Source organism: Hippoglossus hippoglossus, chromosome 3, assembly GCF_009819705.1.
Source record: "Hippoglossus hippoglossus isolate fHipHip1 chromosome 3, fHipHip1.pri, whole genome shotgun sequence".
Taxonomy (NCBI): domain Eukaryota; kingdom Metazoa; phylum Chordata; class Actinopteri; order Pleuronectiformes; family Pleuronectidae; genus Hippoglossus; species Hippoglossus hippoglossus.
Window position 1 is genome coordinate 15,131,111 of NC_047153.1, and position 17,871 is coordinate 15,148,981.

Genomic DNA, 17,871 nt, shown 5'->3' on the forward strand with positions numbered 1-17,871 from the left:
TCACCCATGTCACCATGTAAACATGTACACCCTTATTCGGGAGTCCGTTCCACATCGTTGTCTATAGTTTTGGAAACACGGCCTGTCATGTTTATGTTGAATCCATTTATGTTTTATTATAAATACAACACCCACAAATTAGCCCCTTTGGTGAACTGTCATCCCTGTTTCATGTCACTGTATCTTTAAATATTCCTTGTCAGGATACTGGGCTGAGCAGGAGATATATTTATGCAGATCTTTAAGTGTTTGAGGAATAAAATATTTCCTGTTTTTTATTGTTTTGTTTCTTTCTCAGACAGAAAATCCTAACACAGAAAGGCCATACACATTCAAGGATTTTTTGCTTCATCCACGAAGGTTGGCATGATTCCATGGTTATTTCATCTTTCCCTCTTTTACTTTACATTTTGACATATGTTTATTTGCAGGAGAAATTATAGCTCACAGTTCATATTTTATTTATAAACATCCTTGACCATATTAGTGTCTCACTTGTTTCCAAAAACAATTTCTGTTTGTCACACAGCCACAAGTCCAGAGTTAAAGGTCATCTACGTCTCAAAATGACCTATCTGCCAAAAAACCCTGGTTCAGAGGGGGAAACAGCCGATCAGACTGAGGAACCCGATGTAAGTTTGGCTAATGTTTGTTCAGCAACAAGTCAATGTATCTCCAGTGACCATCACAGTTATCACAAATCCTCTTGCAATTTTTTTATCATAGATTTTAGTTCCCAGTCATTCTGGTTTTCTACTTGTACCCAAATGTACCCAAAAATCTAAATGAAGATGTAAATGTTTTCTTTAAGATATCCCTTACAGCTTGTAGAGTCACTGTGACTGGACACTGAATATACACATTATATATATAGGTTAATTTGCACAATTCTCTGCAGTTTAAAAAAAAATCGAAAATCATTTATTGCATGCTTATTAATCTGCAACCTTGAGTTATTTAGGTAAAAACAAATATTGAAAACCCATGTATAGTATAACCCTGGCATTATAATAGTTTTTTCACCAATGCCAAAATTTAAAACAATCGTTATAGCAGTAACATGACCTCTCTTAGAGCACGGGTTGTCTAAGTCCATCTTATGATTAACCCACAGTGTGTCCATGGCCTTTAAAAATATGCTGTTGATGTCTTCAGATGAGACTTAGTCAACTCAGTGCTTTAGTCCTCATCCTAGCTTGTGAATTTTCTTCTCATTTGCAAGTCTTCTTCGGTTTATGTAATCACGAAGCAGTTATTAAGATATTGTCTCCGTCTGTCTCGTGACGCCCATTTTGAAACTTTCTGTTAATGTTGCGCAGCCTGGTTGGGAGCTGCTCGAGGCTCAGGACATGTCAGGTCCCAGACAAAGCCAGCTGCTGCCTCCTCTGCCCCCTGGCTGGGAGGAGCGGCAAGACAATCTGGGAAGAATCTACTTTGTCAACCACGAGAGCAGAACCACACAGTGGTATCGACCCACAATACAGTAAGACTTCTCCCATAATCCCAGCAACGGTACATCACTTTTTTTCTGGGGGTGCAGTTCTGATTGTGTGTATGTGTCTTTCCTAAACAGGGACAGTGATTTGGAGATGCACAGAAGACAGAACACTGATATAGATGTGGAGCATGCGTTAAGTACACGCAGACAGATCTCAGACCATGATGAAAATGCCACACGAGAGTCTCCCGAGGTAAATTTAACTCTTTTGATGAATGTGAATTTGCATGCCTTCTACGAAGTCCTGCTTTTCCTCCGTCACTGTTGATACCATCCTGTATTTTTCCTTTCTGTTTAGAGGAATATACAATGAGTATTAAATGGTAAAAGTTCATTCAGAGTAACAAAACTGAACAGAAGTGAAAGTGTTTTCAAATCACAAAAATGTCTCAACTCTACAGAGCTTGGTTCCATTTCACTGGTAAAATCTCACATGCTCAGCACCAAATGGCAGATGGACACAATTAGCTACTATCTGGTGAACGTAGTGGAGAATTTATCAGCTAAAGAACCAGATTTCTCCCTAAGGAGTGGTAGAGAACAAAAGCAGAGCTAAAAAGAGAATCAATGTTAGACTTCAGCAGGATAAAAGTATTACAACAGTTTTTTTAAATGCTTTTTAGGTGAATGGGAGAGGAATAGTAAAGTCTGTCCTGGTAGCTATTCTATTTACAGTAGATGCCATGTTGTGGCTTGGTGTTGTCGTGGTAATCGTATCAGTGACGTTGTGGCTTCTCCTCTAAGAGCTTTAGCATAAACACTTAAAGAAAACCACTTTTGTCAACTCTCATTAAACTAACTATGAAACTCACATTGACTTACACTGCATACTAAAACTGAGTAATTTGGCAGAGCTGCATCGTTACATCTGACTTTGGTTCCTGCTCTTGTTTTCCAGAGCTGGGAGATCATTACAGAGGACGAGTCCACCATGTACCACAGCAACAACCAGCTCGCATCACCTCCACCCCAGATACCTGCGGAGTTCCACTCGTTTTGTGGCGAGCTGAGAAACTTGCAAGTTTCAGGGGCCACAGCTGGCGAGCAGCGCACCTCCCACACGGTGAGTCATGTTGTGCGCAGCATAAGGTTCTGGTTACCAAAGTCAGAGGAAGAGAGGCTCGTAATTTGATTAATGTGAACAATGAGCTTTCAGGGCGAGAGGGAGGGAGGTGGAGTATGCATTAATGGCCAATTGATGGTTGTTGTCTTTGGCATCCTTTCCCTCTGCCGCAGGATCATGCTAGTAATTCAAGCCATTCCAGTTTTAGAAGAAGCTCCCAGAATTCAACTGGAGAGGAACATCCTGTTAGTCCTGTGGTGAGTGTTTCAGGAATCACACCAACCTCCATTTTACCAAACCTGTCTTTCATCAGAATGCTGCTGTCATGGCAAGTTCTCTGACTCTGCCAGAAAGCCAACATGGTGTTTTTTTACTTTGATTACCGTATTTGATTGATTGATTATTGATCACTGAATTCAATTTTCATGTCATTCAACAGCTGATTCCAACCTCATCTGGCCTGCCTCCAGGGTGGGAGGAGAAGAGGGACAGTAAAGGAAGACGCTATTTTGTCAACCACAACAGTCGAGCTACAACTTGGACACGACCTGTCATTCAGGTACATTCTTTAAATGGTGTATACTGGCACTGTGCGTGACAATTTTTATCCCCAATATTATCCACCAATTATTATCAATAATTCTAGTCTCTTATTGATCTAAATCTTCATTGATGTATTTTTCTTTTGACAGAAAACTTCAGACGCAGCAGCAACAGCAGCAGCAGCAACAGCAGCAACAGCAGCAGCAACAGCAACAGCAGCAACAGCAGCAGTAGCAGCAGCAGCACAGAGTGGTTCAAGTTTACCCCAAAGTCCGCCACCGCCACTGCCCACTACATCCCCTGAGGCGTCTCCTCAGCACACACCAAGCCCAGAGGCCACATATGAATCTGGATTCTTGCCGGGTGGTTGGGAAGTTCGCAGTGCTCCCAATGGAAGACCGTTTTTCATCGACCACACCACAAAGACGACTACCTGGGTGAGAACACAGCGGACAAGAGGGCTTCCTGTTTACTCTTGTGTCCGAGTGGGGACAACCCTCTTGGGGGTGCAGTTCTTCTGATGGCCACTATAGTCTCGAGACTGTCTATCTATAGAAATTCAAAGCCAAGGGTTTATTTCCACAACAAGATAGTTTCCTTTAACTCAACATAAAAATGTGAAAAACAGAGTCCCTATCAGTATCTATACGACTATTTCTTGAGTAAACATTGCCTGTCTTTTGTTTTCCTCTGAACAGGAAGACCCCAGACTAAAGATCCCTGTACACATGAGGAAGAGACCCTCACTTGACCCTGCTGATCTTGGCCCTCTGGCGGTAAATTAATCGGTTACGAAAATCCGTAACCAATCATCTGAAAAGCATTTATTGACTTTAGGCTTTAGATCTTAGGCAAAAGACTTACATGGCACCCTAATTTGCTCCAAGTTGTAATTTATGATCAGACATGATGGTATTTAATTGTCTAAATCCACCCTATTTTCTTAATTTTGCTTCATTCTAGCCTGGTTGGGAGGAAAGAGTTCACAGTGATGGGAGGATATTCTACATAGATCACAGTGAGTATGACAATTAATACCAAAAAAAACCACATCATGAACTAATATTATTATAATTGTGTTTCCTCGTTAATTAATGTACTCTCATGTATTTTATTACACAGACACCAAGACCACACAATGGGATGATCCCAGATTACAGAACTCAGCTATAACTGGACCAGTGAGTATGAGTAAAAACTGTTTTTTCTTTAAAGCTTACAGATTTCCTGTGTGTATATATAATCATCGGCCACACTATAGATTGTAAGGTTAGAATTGATTTTTTTTTTGTTCATTACAGGCTGTGCCTTATTCCAGAGATTATAAACAGAAGTATGACTACTTTCGGAAGAAGCTGAAGAAACCAGTGAGTGTCTTCAAAGGACAACTGTTGTTGTTTATATATCAAATATTTGATGAAACTGGCATTGCTTTAAACTCTGTATCAGTTTCTCAGTCTAAACTTTCAAAATCGCTCGTTATTTATCCTGCGGATGATTGTAAACTTAAAGGACCTCAATATATTTTGATGCAGGCTGATATCCCAAATCGCTTTGAGATGAAGCTGAGACGAAGCGCTGTGCTGGAGGACTCATACCGACGCATCCTCTCAGTAAAGAGGGCAGATCTGCTGAAGGCACGACTGTGGTTGGAGTTTGAGGGAGAGAAAGGACTGGACTATGGCGGCTTGTCCAGGGAGTGGTTCTTCCTCATGTCCAAGGAGATGTTCAACCCGTACTACGGACTGTTCGAGTATTCTGCCACGTGAGTCAAAACATTGTCTCTTGTCTAAAACAGATCAGTGTGATACATTTGTTATCTGTATTGTTTTATATTTAGTTTTTTACTTTGTAATTTTTTTTGGCAGCTAGCTGTAAAAATTAAGACAAGATTTGGGGAATGAAAGGTTGCACGAGTGTTCTACATACATTAAAGAGCCTGTTTAATCCAAATATATAAATGTACATTAAAGACATTCATGACAGATCTTCTGAATCCAGCGTCCCTTGGCTGATTTGAACACCATCTTATATTTGTTGCTAGGAAGATTAATTCTAGTTTACATTGTGTCGGCCATATATAAAGACTCAGATGTTCTATCCTAGTTCACTGTCTAAATCTATAAATTTGAGTCAGAATCCGAGTCAGAATCCACTTCTCTTGGTTGTATTCAATGCTACTTACATCAAATTCATACTTCAAGTCATATCATTGGAGATATCGCTCAGATAAAAGGGATGTAATTGTCAGTGCTCCCACCTTTGCTGCATGTGTCCCCATTCTCGCTTATATTCTGTCTTATCATTAAAGGCTTAAGGCCAAAAAGATATCTTAAAAAAGAGCTACAATTATCTATAGAGAGGGACTGGCCAAGTGTTATTGTGTTATTTACGATGAGATTTGTTTTCCAGGGACAACTACACACTGCAGATTAACCCTAACTCAGGTTTGTGTAATGAGGACCACTTTTCCTACTTCAAGTTCATCGGCCGTGTGGCAGGCATGGCTGTGTATCATGGAAAACTGCTGGATGGTGAGTGCTTATGAAATGTATCATCATAAATATATTATTAAGGACAGCAGTGACTAAAACGTTCTTTGTTTCTTCAAAAGCTTTCTTCATTCGGCCTTTCTACAAGATGATGCTGCAGAAGCCGATCACCCTCCAGGACATGGAGTCTGTGGTGAGTATCACTTTTTTAAAATAGAAAATAATACCTATATCAAGATCTTCAAATTACAGATGATCTGCATAATTTTTATTTAGGTTAATGGGCCAATTTCAATAACATGTTTTAATCATCTCTTAAAACTCAGTTGAAAAAAGTTTTAGTTGTTTTAATCCAAATAATAATTTAATAATCCAGATAATTTCCAATGGCACTTTGTCTTGAAGGTTTTATACTAACAAAGTTAATTCTTATTGTTGTTGTGTTGTTTTATTTGCAGGACAGTGAATATTTCAACTCCTTGATGTGGATTTTGGAGAATGACCCAACAGAGTTGGATTTGAGTTTCACCATCGATGAAGAGCTGTTCGGACAGGTTTGCTCAATGTCCCGTTTCTGCCTCAACAATTTTCCCTTTGTGATAAGTGGTCTCTGTAAATTGATGTGATTATTATTCCTGTTCAGACTCATCAACATGAACTGAAGCCAGGCGGCAGTGAGATTGTCATCACTAATGACAACAAGAAGGAATACATTGAGTAAGAATGGGAGCTTGACCTTTTAAAGAAAAAAAACACAGATCTTTTAAGGGTTTAGTTGTGGTTTGATGCTGATCTGCTGTTTTGTGTTTGACAGTCTGGTGATGCAGTGGAGGTTTGTGAACAGGATTCAGAAGCAGATGACTGCATTCAAAGAGGTATCAATTCTTTTGAAAACTTTCGTGGCATAACCATCAGTTTAGCTGCCAGAGACTTTGAATAAAAATGGCACTTTTGTGTTTTTAGGGATTCTTTGAGCTGATACCACAAGATCTGATCAAGATCTTTGATGAGAATGAGCTCGAGGTGAGTTTTTGTTTTTCTGATGTGCTGAAATGGATCAAATTCCTTCTAGAAAGATGACTAATGATCTGTCTACCTGCCTTATTTCAACTCCACAGCTGCTCATGTGTGGTCTCGGAGACGTGGACGTGAACGACTGGAGAGAGAACACCAAGTACAAGAATGGCTATTGCTCCAACTTCGTAGTTATCCAGTGGTTTTGGAAAGTAAGTCAACTTTCCATGCCTGGAGCTAATAATCTGGAGCTGGATGGCATGGACCTGTCTGCGTATTTCCTCCTTTTAAGAAGTTGTTAAGTTTGCATTAGTTGTTTATTTGTATGTTTTCTGTTGTGCTATTCTAGACAGTGCTACTGATGGATGCAGAGAAGCGAATCCGGCTCTTACAGTTTGTGACGGGAACATCCAGGGTCCCTATGAATGGCTTTGCTGAACTCTATGGTGAGCTCATCTATTGTATTTTGTATTACCACCCACTGTGTTGTTGTTATGTCTGCGTTTCTTTCTACATTGTCCTTTTTCCACTGAAACAAATATTTATTGTCTTTTGTGTCCAATCTTTGCCTCTTCGTCCACTGAGCATCACATTTCTCTCTCTGTACTGTTTTCTCTTGTCCTCAGTTCACGGGGGGCTTGAACTTTTGTTTCTTGTAAATTAATTCCAAATGAGATGATGTCTGTTTGTCTGATATTTGATGGTCTTATTTTCCAGGGTCTAATGGACCACAGCTGTTTACCATTGAGCAGTGGGGAACACGCGATAAACTCCCCCGAGCCCACACATGGTAAGGACTTTTCTCTAACATCTAACATGGTTGTGTTAAGCAATGTACTCCAGACCAGAGGTCTTCAACAGGGGGTCCGCGACCCCTAGGGGGTCCGCGGAGGTACTGCAGGGGGGGTCGCAAGATTTTGGGTTGATTAGACAATTTTTATATTTTTTTAATTACAAATTTTTTTTTGCAACCAATTTTTTCCCCGCAAATTTAAATGTCTTTAAATACACATTAACATGAATCCAACATATTGTAGCGAACGGATAAATGGAGGCAGAAGACGTTATCTTTCAGTCAGCAATGCACACATTCATCGACACACAATAATAAAAACATGAATATATGAACCTGTGTATTATTTGAATAGCTTAGTATTGAATGCACAATAACAGGGTATTTATGTTTATACATGGCACTAGGCCCAGTTTAATATAAAACACAATTTTATACAATATATATAGTAGGGGGTCCCTGCTCTATCTATCCATCAGTTTGGGGGTCCTTGGCCTGAAAAACGTTGAAGACCCCTGCTCTAGACCATGTTTGTAGTATCAGATTTATCACAACTCTGAGTAACATTCACTATTATTATGCTCCTGTAATGTGGCCACAATGTAGGGATCTCCTTCTCCTTCTCCTTTTTAATTATTTATTTTTTAACTTGTTTGCACAAGATCAATATCTTGATGACCATTAATGTTGTCTAATCCAATTTTATACTTAGAGATAGGATTAGAAAATAATAATTGCTGGCTTCAGCGGCTTCAGAGGGAGAAAGAATACGGGATCATAAATGGTGATTTCTATATCAGCCCTGATTGACGCATGAAGAAGAATACACAGCTTTTATCAGCTTGTGTCGTGGAAATAAAAACAGACGTATAAAAAGGACTAGTTCAAATTAATATGTAACTAGTCCACTCCTCGTTCTAAACCTGCCTGTTTGGAATGGGCTCTTCATTTGGCCTGTGGTGATGATGGTTGCAGTTTTCTTTCTGAAACAGTAAAAGTGACCTGCAGTAATTGAGCCACAGCAGGTAAAGACCGGCTGCTTTACTCAGTCCACAGAACCATGGAGCAAACACTGCTGCACAAAGACCTGTTAACCTGTTTAATCAAGGTTCAGTGAAGCTCGACTCCGTACACAGAACCCTGAACTGGAGAATCAGTTGTTGTAACATCACTTACATTGATGGGTCCGAGCTGCTGCTGCTGCTACAGAGCGCTGGTCACCTGTTTATTTGATATTGAAGGTTTCACGTATCAAATCACACCAGATTTGATACAGGACTTTGTCGTTGTTGTTTTGACAATTGTGAAAATCTCAAATAAAATTCTGTAGTTGATTCCTGCAAATGCAAGTTTTTATGACTTCTTCTCGGATGGGATATTTAACCTTTATTCACTTCCTGTCTTTACCCTCCTGCAGCTTCAACCGTCTGGACCTTCCTCCTTATGAGTCATTTGAGGAACTGAGGGAGAAACTTCACATCGCCATTGAGAATGCTTATGGTTTCGATGGGGTGGATTAATCCGTGGTGTGGTGAATGAACTGACATTTACTGCCATCAGAGTAAAGCTGATGCCAAGCAGAGACACGAGCTTGGCGTTAGACTCGGGTCTTAACCATCCAGCTGTGTGACAGATGAAGGACAGTCGCACAACTCTCACTTCGCTCGTCTGTCGAGACGCGTGGAGAAAAGGACTTAAAATCTGGAGAGACCGAGGAATTAATTCACGGAATGTAATGTTTACAAATTAGATTTTCTTACTATTCGAATTTTTTTTTTGTTGTCATTTTATACATCGCTCAAAAGTTGATCGACTTTTATCTGTTCTGTTAAAAGATTTAATATTTAAAGGTCATGATTCGGTGAAATGACAATATTACAGAATTTAATGTGAATGTAAAACCATCAGTTTAATTTGGGGTGAACAGCCTCAGAAACACTTAATGCTCAGCTTCTCACATCAGAGACTTAATGTAGTTATGTTAGCCATAAGCCTGTCCCTGTCACTAAATGAATACAAACATATGAGGGGTGTTGAGTTGGACCATGGGTTAGAATAGTCAAAGATACTGAGGTGAAGTTCATGTTTATATAAAGACAGTATACTGTGTTTGATGTATGAATGAGACTTGCACCCATGTCTATTGTCCAGAACTATTAAACTCCAAAATTACTTAAAACTAAATGTGAATAGTGAAATTGGCCCAGCTGCTTAAAGAAATCACACAGAAGATTGAAAATAATACAAATGGTAATTCAACCCAAAATAAATCACATGTGAAGACGTTTTCTCCCCCATTTCCTTTATTTGAATTCTTTTACGTAACTATACATTTTTCATTCCAGTATATTAGAACCTCTAATGCAGGAAATCCACAATGTTAACACCTCATAATTGTAGCAGAAACTGTGCAGATATATCCAAGTGGGAGTGATTACACTTGAACAAAGTGTATGAATTCAGCTTTATAGTAGCGACGCACCAGTACCAGGACCAGTAAATGGCTAAACTAATTATTATACTGTATCGGTGTTTCCACAGGTGAAAAGAAGTGACTACATGCAGTGTTAGACTGTGCTGAAATACTATGCATAATTGTACATATTGACATAACGATTGAATACCACTTGATTTTTGAGTTTATCAGAAAAATATATTGTACATACAAATATAACTTTGCCGTCTATTAACTGAAAAAGCAAACTGTCAAACTGAAGTAAGAAAAAAAACGATATTGGTGCATGTCCACATTATGCATCTTTTTTAGTTTTTCATTCATGATAAGTAGCTACTCATACTAAAGTAATAATTATATGTATAGATTCACATTATATGTCCTGGGCTGTGGCTTTTAGAAATCTTCTCAGATAGTCTGTGTTTAACGTCTTTAGTTTTCGTCTACTCATCATGGGTGTCTAACTGCAGCGTGGTGCTCTGTTTTTAAGAGTACAACTTTTGAAATGTATTTTGTTGGTTGTCGAAACGTGTACAGATAATTGTTTTCAATATCACTTATCATACCTTTGTAAGAGAGTAGCCGTACTTAAGCCGTGGTTTGAACTTTTTCTGAATGGTAAAACATGTGTTTACACTGCCTGCCATGTTTACAGGTCCTTGATAAAGGAAGGTATCATGGGCTGGTTCTTGTCTCTGAAGACACAGTTTTATACTTACGCTTTTATAAAGTGAAGCACTTTGTTAATATTGATGAGTCTTACTTCTAAACTGTCTGATTCTTGGCCAATCTGTCACCTGCAGACTGTTTAAATCCCTCTTTGAAAAAACATGATCCTATGCTTCAAGTGCACATGTGTTTTAAATGTTTACATGTGAACATCGCTGAAAATAAGCACATTCTCTTCTTTCACTGATTTCAAGTTAAATACGGAGGCCTTTGTTTGTAATATACTGTAGACTTTAATTGTGTTTATTGATGTTCTAATCTCTAAATGGAAGTACTGTTATGTATGTATCATTCTCTACTGAAGAATATGAATAGATCAACACTTTATTTCTGATATATTGTAGAATTTAATTAGAACACCTACAAGTGCATTAAAACAACAACATGCATGCAACATATTTACAACAGGTGAGAGGGTGAAAGCCGTTAAATGCCAATTTGATGACCTGTAGAACACCAAATTAAATATAAATATAACTGAAGAATAAAGACAATTAAGAAACAACAATCATGTAGTGTCTTCATTTCTAACTTTCTTATTAATTACAAAGGAGGTTATATTTTTGTCAGCGTAGGATTTTTAGCAGGGTTACGCACAATCTACTGAACTGATTACAATTTTGCAGAGTGGTGGGACGTTTCCCACGGATGAACTAGATGAATAAATAGATGGGTCCAGGAATTTTGTTTTACTTAATTTCAAATTGCGAAATAGGGCATTTTTCAACATTTTCATTTAATTTTCAAAAAATGTTAATGGATTTTAATTTTGAAAAAAAAATCTGGCATGTTTAAAGTGTGTGAAATCTAGTGCAGATCCAAATAAAAATCTAGATCTAGTGAATTTAGATGTTTAATGAGGGCACTGTTTGGCCTTGGTGGAGGTAAACTACTGATGTTTTAATAGCTGTCATGTGATCCACTGACTCCAAAAGATATCAGATATTATTGCCACCCTAGACTAAAAGGACACCTCTTTTTATTTTAGTGTGTCCTCTATTTATATTAATGTTAATATTTAAAAAAGCACATACCTTTTAATAGCTTCCATGTCATGTGATTATCTGTCTCCAAACAAGTGGCAAATTGTATTACAGCCCCAGACAAACAGGACACACCTCTTTTTATTAGATATTATAGCTTCTTATATTTTATATGAATGTTAACATTTTCTAAAAAACTATTAATTCCATAGCTTCCATGTCATATGACCAACTAACTCCAAACCAATGCTGAATTGCATTATTACCCAATAAAAAGAACACACCTATTTTAATTACTTGCACAGAACAGGTTATGTTTTTATTGGGGGTTTTATTTTTTTTTGTGTTTCCTTTTTATTGTGATTTTGATGATTGTGTCAGGATGTTGGAGAACCTTCAGGAGCGAAAGGATTTCTGCGTCACAAAATCTAATACTGTATCAAATAGTGGAGAAAAACTTAAAATGACCATTTCAGGATATTAAAGTAGTTTAATATCCTGAAATGGTTGTTTGTGAGCATTGATTCTGATGCCTTATATTTTTTAAATTATCAATTAATTCCCTAGATGTATTGTGTCTGTATGATCACACTGTGTTTCTGTGCAACTTGTACTAACAGTCTGTTCAGAGGAGCTGGATGCAGTGCTGAACTGCTCCACCTGGGGGAGATGAAACACACTGTATTCTCCCTGAGGATTAAAACTCCCTGAGCTGAAAAACTTCTGTCAACTAAAACTTGTTGTTTTTTAAATCATATTAAAGGCTTACATCAATAATTCTACTTGAATTTTACTTATTCTTACTTATAATAATTGTTTATGCTTTTTTTTATGTGGAACTGTTGACTTCCTTTCCCAGGGTTCATCGTGGGATTGGATTTAAACTACATGTCGCTTGTAGTCAGATACCAATCTGTGATCGTCCCTTGTGCCTGCCGACCTACACTCTGGACTGTTCCTTCACATGTATTGTTGGCTGTTAACACGAGCAGCGCTGTGGGAAAGCCTTGTCAACATCTCTGTGGTCGGAGCTTTTTGTGTGACCCCGATGAGCAGCCACAGCCCTAATTTCTCCAACCCCTCCCCTCCCCCTGCCGTGGCACTAAATCCCCCTTCCCTCCACGCAGGTCAGTGGAAAGGTCACACACTATTCAGGCCGGCCTTTTGGACACCCCCTGGGGTCAGTGGGGATGGGCATGTGTGGTAACAGCAAGGCACAGGCCTCGGCCAATGGCAGCAGGCACTGGTGAAGTTGGCTCCCCCTTTACCCACAACCTTACCAACATTCATAACCCGATAATGACTTTTACTGCATCGATCTGGCTTCGGAGTTCACATGCAGGCCGAGCATCCCCCACACACACACACAAACTGTGCCATATTGGCAGGTGCCGATACTGAATTCCTGATTAATTAAACACCCTGGGGAGAACTTTGCTGACCATGAACGAGGCCAGGCTCTCACTTTCTCACGTTATGTAAGGAAGGAGCCTGCAACCTAAACTGAGGCTCTGCTCACTTATTAGGTTATGTAACACAGTGTAAGTACTTTAAAGGGAAGTGTAACAAACAAATAGGTTATTGATTGTGTGTGTGTGTGTGTGTGTGTGTGCGTGTGTGTGGGAGAGGATGTTGTGGTAGAGGATGTCATTTTAACAACATGTGTTATGACTGGTCATGTTATTATTAACTGTTTAATAACTTGAGGCAATTGTGAAGATTAATGTGGGAATTTTACATTTACATTTCATCACATTGCATTTTACATTAAACAAGTATATATTCAAACTAGCATTGATATCAACATCTTTTTGTACATTTCTTCATGCAGATAACACTGTGAGATTCTACATTTACTTTGGAAGAAAACTCAAAACTGTTTCTTTTATAGTGGACTTTTATCTGCACAAAGTTATACGTGAGTTGCGTTGAAGAAACAAATCATGCATCCGTTTCTCCCAAACAATTTCAGAGAGAAAATGGCATCCGAAAATTAAATAAGAAAAGCTCATGGGAAACAAACATAAAGCACCCATGTAAAATTAACTTCATTGAGACAATTAGAACTATTGAAAGTGATCTGCATTTTAATGGAACATAAGCACAAGTGTCTGTTTGTTTGTTGCTTCAGTTAATATCACTGATAATTCTCTTGTATTTTCCAGATTTATCAAAGAGAGCAGTTTTCCCAGTGACTGAATTAGCGCTTTGCATATTTTTCTGACTGAGTGGACATCACAGCTGGGCTGCGGTCTAGCTGCTGAATAAAGGTTGGAGAGTGTGGGGGGGGGTTGATCTCGCTCCACAATAAGTGATGGACATCGGATCAATATCGACATTGACACAGCAGCTGTCCTGCTCCTATCAATGCTTCCTGGTAATGCAGGGCCCGGTTTTAAAGAACAAGAGACAAACTCATTTCCATTAACATTTCTTTCCATCTGTAGAGACCGTTCGGTCTCTGATACTGAGAGATCTGCTCTCATCAATACTGCTCCAGTTGTATTGATAAGGCAAAGTGAAAGGTTATTGGTAAAGTGAGCAGGAGGACAAGTCTCATTGTTAAAAGATCAACAGAACATTCATCATGGGTCGATCTGGGTTTTGTTGTCAGGTCCAGACTTCACAACTGTTAAGTTATTAATTCAGATCATTCAATATTAATATTCCAGACAGATTACATCTGAAACCTGAAACTAAGAAACTGAAATTTGATATATTTTGCAGCCAAAAGTTTTAAATTTAATTTTACTTGTGTTCTCTTATAAATAGACTTTGTGTGGAAATATGCATCGTGAGGAGAGGTGTGGTTGGAGCTCACATGCAATATTCTCCTGGTTAATGTGGTGATTCAGAGGGAAAGGGTTTTTTTTAAATTATTTATCTACCCTTACAGTATCTGGCAGGTGAGAGATCTTTGCAGATCAATACGTATATTTTGGTACAATATAAGGTATGATTGTGAAATATGGCACAATACTGAATAAAGAGTGTAAAAGTATAAAGAGGTTCAGCCAAGGCAGGGTTACAATCACAGTAGCCTGGTGGGCCCAGCTTAAGAGTGGATATATCTGCTTGTACTTACATTATACATCTTAGACTGAGCCGTATTGCTGGATTGTTTATTGTGAAATAATATCTCACTTATAAACTTTATTTATATAGGACTTTTCTAAATAAAGTTACAAAGGGCTTTAGAAGACAACATGAAAAGTAATTAAATGTAATCAAATTATGTGTTTTTTTAAATGAAAGAGATTAAAAAGGGATTAAAAGTCAAGTAATGATTAATCAAAAAGAAGCCAAATGAAAGAAAGAAAGAGAATTCCCCCCCAGGGTGATCAATAAAGGATTTATCTGTCTATCCCTACATTTTACTATATATTCTTGTATGTAAAAGTTATCATGTGATTTCTGTTTATGGAGGATGATTCCATGTGATGTGTCAGCAGTGTGAACGCTGCTGTGCGCGGTGTGACGTGTTGATGTGGAGCAGGAGGCACGTGGTGTTTGTTACCGTCCTGTGTGTGACTCGCAGCCAGGTGGCGCTGCACTGAGCTGTCCTGTGAGCAGCGGTGATGATGATGAGGAGGAGGAGGTGGAGGAGGAAGATGCAGCTCCGCACTCTCTCCCGGTCCCTGAGCTCAGTAGCAGCGCAGCTCATCTGCAGGGAACAGCCATGGGAGAGCAGCTGTAGTTAGCGATGCCCGGACAACTCACGTAAATGGCGCCTGTTAAAGGGAAATTAAAGCAGCGCCTGCTGTTCCTCCTCGTCCTGCTCCCGCTCTCAGGTAAGGATAAAACACGTCCTGGGCATTTCGTGTGAGATGGAAAACACACAGAGTAACGTTAGGGACGGAGCTGTGGAGCTTCAGCAGGAGCGGACCACGTTTGAGTTTCCAGCTCCTGAGAAGTTACAACATTTATCAAACAGCTTAAAAAGGAAAAAAAGTTTTACATCCGCTGATAAACGAGCCTGAAGACCAAATAATCCATGACACCAAATGCTCGTTTCCGTCCTGTTTCAGCTAATTCGACTGTCAGTCAACTATCTTTTTATTCTTACGTTCACTTGTCAACTGTTTAAATAGTACATACTTTAAATAGTTAATATATTTTCAGCTGTGGTTTTATTCACTGCTTCATTGAAACAGCTCTGTTTCTAGACCCTTGTTAACTCTATGGCTCTACTAGCTGAATATAAAGAGATATAATCAGTTCTGTTTAAGGTGGGTGTCCAAACATGTGACTTATATCATCATCTGTAAACACTGATGATCACAACGAGTAGTTAGAGCAGAGGAGACCAGAGTACATATTTTTTGAAAAACTAAATTAGAGGATGAACCCCCTTGAGATGCAGCATCTCCTTTCCAAACACATAACATGGAAAATTAACAATGTGTGTATTTTTGTATTTAATTGTGACCGATTTGATCAGTGACACATCAGAACAGTGGGATAAGCAGTGTGTCTGTCCAATAAACAATCTACCAATATAAAATCAATACAGAGATAAATGGCTGAAGAGAGATGCATGTTATAATCAGGGTTCAGGCACATTCCTTGCCTTTGACTTGGGAGAAAATCCTTATTATCAAATGAAAATATTTGCATTTTGTTATGTTGTTCTTTTGAATTAGAAGTGACGAACCTTCTGTTGATGTAATGAATCCTGATTGTGTCCTATTATGAGTGACCCAGTGTCTCTGTGTCCCTCGGCCCCTCAGATCTCAGATTAATGAAACATTACGTAAAGTCCATGTTCAGAGCGCGGCCGTGTATTTCTGTGTAAACCAAAGGGACTAATTGGATCAGCTGTTTTCACCTTCAGCATGTGACATTATGAGCCATGAGTAATTGGATTAAAGCGGAGTAGAAAGAGTTTATGAAGCTGCAGCGGTGAGATGACTGTACAGGACAGTGGACCTCCTGCTGGCACACCTCCTGTCCAGTGTGGTACCTCACTTTAGAGGAGACGTTTTAATCCGTGTCAAGCTTTAATCCTTCTAACACTGTGAATGCAGATAATATCTACAGGGAGGATAGGGAAAAGCATGCAGACAGATTTACAATTCGCCTTTTAAATCGCTTTAAGCCAGTGGTTTGACTAGTGTGTAAATGCTTTAAACTCTTTATTGGGCTCCTCCTCCCTTACAGAAGTTCCCATCCTGATAACTACCTCTGTTTCCCCCCCCTCCTCTCTCTCTTTCTACAGGTGTTCTATGCTTTAGCGAGCTGTTTTTCATCAAGGAGCCGCATGATGTCACCGCCATGCGAAAAGAAGCTGTTATTTTGAACTGTCAGGCGCATGGAGAGGCACCCATCGACTTCAGATGGCTCAAGAATGGAGTAAAAGTGGCGGAGAGCGAGCGAGTGTATCTTCTCTCCAATGGCTCCCTGTATATTTCGGAAGTGGAGAGCCGAAGAGCCGACAAATCAGATGAAGGGTTCTATCAGTGCCTGGCTCAGAACAAGTACGGAGCAATCCTGAGTCAGAAAGCCCGTCTTACAATCGCAAGTGAGTATCGTGTGTTGTCATTGTAAAAGTTGCATGTGGTGTCATGTAGGGTGATGGTGGCAGTCAAATCTTGAAGACTTGGTTCTGTTTGCTACCATTTCCATGCACAAATCATGTTTACATCACAACCCCCCACCCCCCTGCAGCAAACATCCAAAGAAATGTCAACCTGTACACGTTACTGTTTATTTGGTTTATTTAACTTTCCGCTGCTCAGTGTTGCGTTTCGGGCAGCTAGCAGGGAGTTGGACAAAGTCTGTACGGTTGGAGCCTCAAGATAAAGATACTGTTTGTAAGGGGGAATATGCCCATTGGTGTGTAAATGAAGGAGCAGGAGAATTTAAAGGTTAGGAGCTGTCCAGGATACCGACTCTCCAGTGCTAAAGAGCAGATGACCCCTATTCACAGGCCAGGGCTTTCATGTTATTGCACCCTGATCGCTAGAGGAATTGTTCTTTTGGAATGCTTTCTCCTCCAGCACTGGCCTCGTAATTTAAAGGGGGGAGTAGAGAAGCTTCAGGCAGAGTTAGTTTTTTCGGACCGCATATCCCCTCCTCCTGCCCTACAGGCCATACATCTTGCAGTGCCACTTTTGCAGAATGTATATTAACCCCCTTACCCCTCATGCATTGCGTTGGCATTCACACTTGAAGATGCATTTATTTACTTTGCAAGATGCTGAGATTTAATTTGATTAAAGATTTGCATGTCTTTTCTTGGAATAATAATCCTTTTTTCAATTTAATTCCATATTGGATGTTTTGGTTTTAAAGTCTGTAC

General features: G+C 39.3%; 2 protein-coding genes across 6 annotated transcripts in view; both read left to right on the forward strand.

The window, feature by feature from the left end:
* Positions 1 to 10,132, forward strand: part of nedd4a (NEDD4 E3 ubiquitin protein ligase a) — a 27,840-nt gene extending 17,708 nt beyond the window's left edge. For 3 of the 5 annotated variants that reach the window (XM_034572153.1, XM_034572163.1, XM_034572128.1), the window contains 23 exons: positions 299 to 360; positions 530 to 632; positions 1,320 to 1,483; positions 1,574 to 1,691; positions 2,397 to 2,561; positions 2,735 to 2,818; positions 3,001 to 3,120; positions 3,254 to 3,541; positions 3,803 to 3,880; positions 4,068 to 4,122; positions 4,227 to 4,285; positions 4,406 to 4,471; positions 4,640 to 4,869; positions 5,517 to 5,638; positions 5,719 to 5,789; positions 6,055 to 6,150; positions 6,240 to 6,313; positions 6,411 to 6,471; positions 6,560 to 6,619; positions 6,715 to 6,822; positions 6,960 to 7,056; positions 7,328 to 7,400; positions 8,821 to 10,132. In XM_034572153.1, coding sequence (XP_034428044.1) covers positions 299 to 360; positions 530 to 632; positions 1,320 to 1,483; positions 1,574 to 1,691; positions 2,397 to 2,561; positions 2,735 to 2,818; positions 3,001 to 3,120; positions 3,254 to 3,541; positions 3,803 to 3,880; positions 4,068 to 4,122; positions 4,227 to 4,285; positions 4,406 to 4,471; positions 4,640 to 4,869; positions 5,517 to 5,638; positions 5,719 to 5,789; positions 6,055 to 6,150; positions 6,240 to 6,313; positions 6,411 to 6,471; positions 6,560 to 6,619; positions 6,715 to 6,822; positions 6,960 to 7,056; positions 7,328 to 7,400; positions 8,821 to 8,923 — 2,457 coding nt within the window. In that variant the 3' untranslated portion in view covers positions 8,924 to 10,132. The remainder of the gene's footprint in view (positions 1 to 298; positions 361 to 529; positions 633 to 1,319; positions 1,484 to 1,573; positions 1,692 to 2,396; positions 2,562 to 2,734; positions 2,819 to 3,000; positions 3,121 to 3,253; positions 3,542 to 3,802; positions 3,881 to 4,067; positions 4,123 to 4,226; positions 4,286 to 4,405; positions 4,472 to 4,639; positions 4,870 to 5,516; positions 5,639 to 5,718; positions 5,790 to 6,054; positions 6,151 to 6,239; positions 6,314 to 6,410; positions 6,472 to 6,559; positions 6,620 to 6,714; positions 6,823 to 6,959; positions 7,057 to 7,327; positions 7,401 to 8,820) is intronic. The other 2 variants (XM_034572143.1, XM_034572136.1) reach the window with 2 other exon arrangements.
* Positions 10,133 to 15,190: 5,058 nt separating this feature from the next.
* The window catches only part of prtga (protogenin homolog a (Gallus gallus)), a 28,010-nt gene continuing 25,329 nt past the window's right edge, over positions 15,191 to 17,871 (forward strand). Inside the window, exons 1-2 of the mRNA XM_034581012.1 lie at positions 15,191 to 15,361; positions 16,789 to 17,091. Of these exons, the coding sequence (XP_034436903.1) occupies positions 15,295 to 15,361; positions 16,789 to 17,091 (370 nt within the window). The 5' untranslated portion in view covers positions 15,191 to 15,294. The remainder of the gene's footprint in view (positions 15,362 to 16,788; positions 17,092 to 17,871) is intronic.